Source organism: Emiliania huxleyi, assembly GCF_000372725.1.
Source record: "Emiliania huxleyi CCMP1516 unplaced genomic scaffold EMIHUscaffold_235, whole genome shotgun sequence".
NCBI lineage: Eukaryota > Haptophyta > Isochrysidales > Noelaerhabdaceae > Emiliania > Emiliania huxleyi.
Genome location: NW_005200291.1, coordinates 218,405 through 221,767, shown reverse-complemented (window position 1 = coordinate 221,767; position 3,363 = coordinate 218,405). Strand labels below are relative to the sequence as shown.

Below are 3,363 nucleotides of genomic sequence, written 5' to 3'. Positions count from 1 at the left end.
GGGAGGGTGCCATTGTTGTAGCGAGCAGCGGCATTTGATGCGCTCGCTTGGCGGTGAGCTGGCTCAGCACGTCTTCATTCGAGAGCTCGCCGCGGCCGAGTGCGGCGTACGTCAGGTGGTACTTGCGGGCGGGTTGATGACGCTCACGTCGGCCGGGGCACCACCCACTAGCTGCATGATCACCGGCTGGTCACTGATCACCGATCACCGGCCTTTGGAGAGTTCTATAGGACTTACTTATTCAGACGGTGATCGGTGATCAAGTTTCGGCGGCACGTAACGTCCAAAACAAGGCCACGACTGTCGTCCCCCGGCACCACCGGGCACGGGGAAGTCGCGAAGGGCAAGTGGAGTGCGGGAGGTACGACTGGGCCGGCGAGCGGGGGCGCGTGGCGCCCTTCATGAACCTGTCCTTTTAGTTAGGACAAAAATCTTTTTAAAAGGACACATGGGGCTATCCGAGGGGTCTGGGGGGGGCCACCATCGTTTCTTTTTTCACTGACGGCGTACAGTTGCCACCATCGTTTCTTTTTTCACTGTTCCCGCCGGCAGCCTGTGGCCTCGACCTCGTCGTGGCAACCTGCACGGCAGCGCTGGTAGGCGCGATGAGCGTCGTGCCACCTGACCCGAGACGGGTCGCAGGCGTCGTACCGAGCGCGTCGAGACCGTGTCCTGATGTGATCTGCACGGGTGAGTCACGTCGGCGTCAAAGGAGCGACGTGCGACCTGTCAGAGCTTGATCTCCGATCTCAGCGGCGTCGAGTCGTCTCCGGCGCGCGACAAAGGTACATCCCCAGGACGCGCAGAGGCAGCTGCGACCCCGCCGAGTGGACGGTTGCACACCGCGCCACCTGCTGTCGCCTGCGTTCGTGAACGCGTGCAAGAAGGTGCTCTTACCCGCATTCTGGTCGCCGAGCAGCAGGAATGTGTAGCAGACCGTCTCGCTCTCGTCGCCGCAGCCCGCGAATGGCGAGCTTAACGCGACGAGATCGCTCACCAGCTCGTCGTGCAGATCAGCGTGCGTGAAGGAGGCCCGCTGGATCCAGCACTTCTCGCCGGTCTGCTCGAGCGTCAACTCGGAGGTGCCGCAGGAGCACATTCGGCGACGCTGCTGGCGACGGAGCCGGCGACGCTGTCGGCTCGCGGCGGCGCGACTGGGTCGACCCGCGGCGGAGAGGGGCCGCACAGTGGGCGAGGAGGACGAGGGCCGCCTCTCGCCCGCCTCCCGCCCGCTAAACCGCGAGGTGGGGGCCGGGAGCCGAAAGTGCGCCTGGCTGCAGCGGCGCGGGCGGTTGCGGGTGAGCCACCCTTCGAGGCAAGGACCCCTCCAAAAAATGAAATCTCACATCATCCCTCAAACCAGCTCAGCCATGCCGCCCGCCAAGAAGACGCCCGCCAAGAAGTCCGCCAAGAAGCCGTCCGGCGGCGGCGAGAAGAAGCGCAAGAAGAAGCGCGTCGAGTCGTACTCGTCCTACATCTACAAGGTGCTCAAGCAGGTGCACCCGGACACCGGCATCTCCTCCAAGGCCATGTCCATCATGAACTCGTTCATCAACGACGCGTTCGAGCGCATCGCCGTCGAGGCGGGCAAGCTCGTGCGCTACAACAAGAAGGGCACCCTCTCGTCGCGCGAGATCCAGACCGCCGTCCGCCTCATCCTCCCCGGCGAGCTCGCCAAGCACGCCGTCTCGGAGGGCACCAAGGCCGTCACCAAGTACACGTCCAACGCCTAAGCGGCGCACCACACTCCCGGTGTTTCTAAACACCACCCTTCTCTCTCAGCTTATCTATCTAGGATTTACATTACTTTCGTTTACCCACATTCTGCCAGTAATACCCTCCCTGCTCCTCGTTGCTCACCCACTCGACGTACTTTCCGTGACCGACGCACTCGAGAAAGTGATCTGTGATCTGTAAGGGTCCGCCCGCAGGCGCATTTTGTATACCGAGGCGGTGCCCGGTGCCGAACCTGTCGGACCTTAAGACAGCATTGTAGATCCCTGGGCGAGGGTGGTGGCGTCCCCGTCGGGAGGGCGGATAGGCCGATGACTTTTAAAGGACTTGTCCTTTACAAAAGGACACCTTGATCTCGCGTTTTCGCTCCCATTGAGCTCTCTGCAAGCCTCTCCTGGGCATTGAGGTATGCTACCATGTCCACCTGACAGCCTCCAGGCGGCGGGGTCACGACCCAGCCCAAGCAACACATTCAAAACCGACCCGGTGACGTACCCGCAACCGCTTGTCCTTTACGCCCGCTAGTCCTCATCACTGTCTACAATCACCTGCCGCTTGCGTAGGGGGGGGGGTTGCAGCCTGGGAGGAGGGCGCTGCAGGCCGCTTGGCACCTTTGGACACGCGCCCAAGCACTCCCTTCACCATCTTCTTCACTATGAGCCCGCCCGGTTTTGAGCTTGCGTCCCAGTCGCTGCAGCGGCTCTGTCAGCGGACTAATCTTGCGGTAGCGGCGATCAATTGCGTGCTGCTGCTTGGCGTTGCGCCTTCGGGGAAGGATGTGGTCCTCCTCTGTCAGCTGGCTGTTGGTGGAGAAGATGCGTGGCATGTACTGCGGGAGGGTGCCATTGTTGTAGCGAGCAGCGGCATTTGATGCGCTCGCTTGGCGGTGAGCTGGCTCAGCACGTCTTCATTCGAGAGCTCGCCGCGGCCGAGTGCGGCGTACGTCAGGTGGTACTTGCGGGCGGGTTGATGACGCTCACGTCGGCCGGGGCACCACCCACTAGCTGCATGATCACCGGCTGGTCACTGATCACCGATCACCGGCCTTTGGAGAGTTCTATAGGACTTACTTATTCAGACGGTGATCGGTGATCAAGTTTCGGCGGCACGTAACGTCCAAAACAAGGCCACGACTGTCGTCCCCCGGCACCACCGGGCACGGGGAAGTCGCGAAGGGCAAGTGGAGTGCGGGAGGTACGACTGGGCCGGCGAGCGGGGGCGCGTGGCGCCCTTCATGAACCTGTCCTTTTAGTTAGGACAAAAATCTTTTTAAAAGGACACATGGGGCTATCCGAGGGGTCTGGGGGGGGCCACCATCGTTTCTTTTTTCACTGACGGCGTACAGTTGCCACCATCGTTTCTTTTTTCACTGTTCCCGCCGGCAGCCTGTGGCCTCGACCTCGTCGTGGCAACCTGCACGGCAGCGCTGGTAGGCGCGATGAGCGTCGTGCCACCTGACCCGAGACGGGTCGCAGGCGTCGTACCGAGCGCGTCGAGACCGTGTCCTGATGTGATCTGCACGGGTGAGTCACGTCGGCGTCAAAGGAGCGACGTGCGACCTGTCAGAGCTTGATCTCCGATCTCAGCGGCGTCGAGTCGTCTCCGGCGCGCGACAAAGGTACATCCCCA

General features: G+C 62.1%; 2 protein-coding genes across 2 annotated transcripts; one reads left to right on the top strand and one right to left on the bottom strand.

The window, feature by feature from the left end:
* Nucleotides 1-495: 495 nt before the first annotated feature.
* EMIHUDRAFT_236515 (hypothetical protein) lies at nt 496-1,099 on the bottom strand (the record flags this gene model as incomplete). Its single annotated transcript, XM_005779197.1, has 2 exons — nt 496-553; nt 852-1,099. 2 exons carry the CDS (start codon nt 1,097-1,099, stop codon nt 496-498), a joined length of 306 nt encoding a protein of 101 aa, XP_005779254.1.
* A 271-nt stretch (nt 1,100-1,370) lies between these two features.
* On the top strand, nt 1,371-1,733 carry EMIHUDRAFT_114964 (putative histone H2B; the record flags this gene model as incomplete). The annotated part of the gene is made up of 1 exon (XM_005779196.1): nt 1,371-1,733. The coding sequence occupies one exon, from the start codon at nt 1,371-1,373 to the stop codon at nt 1,731-1,733; it is 363 nt and encodes a 120-aa protein (XP_005779253.1).
* Nucleotides 1,734-3,363: the final 1,630 nt, after the last annotated feature.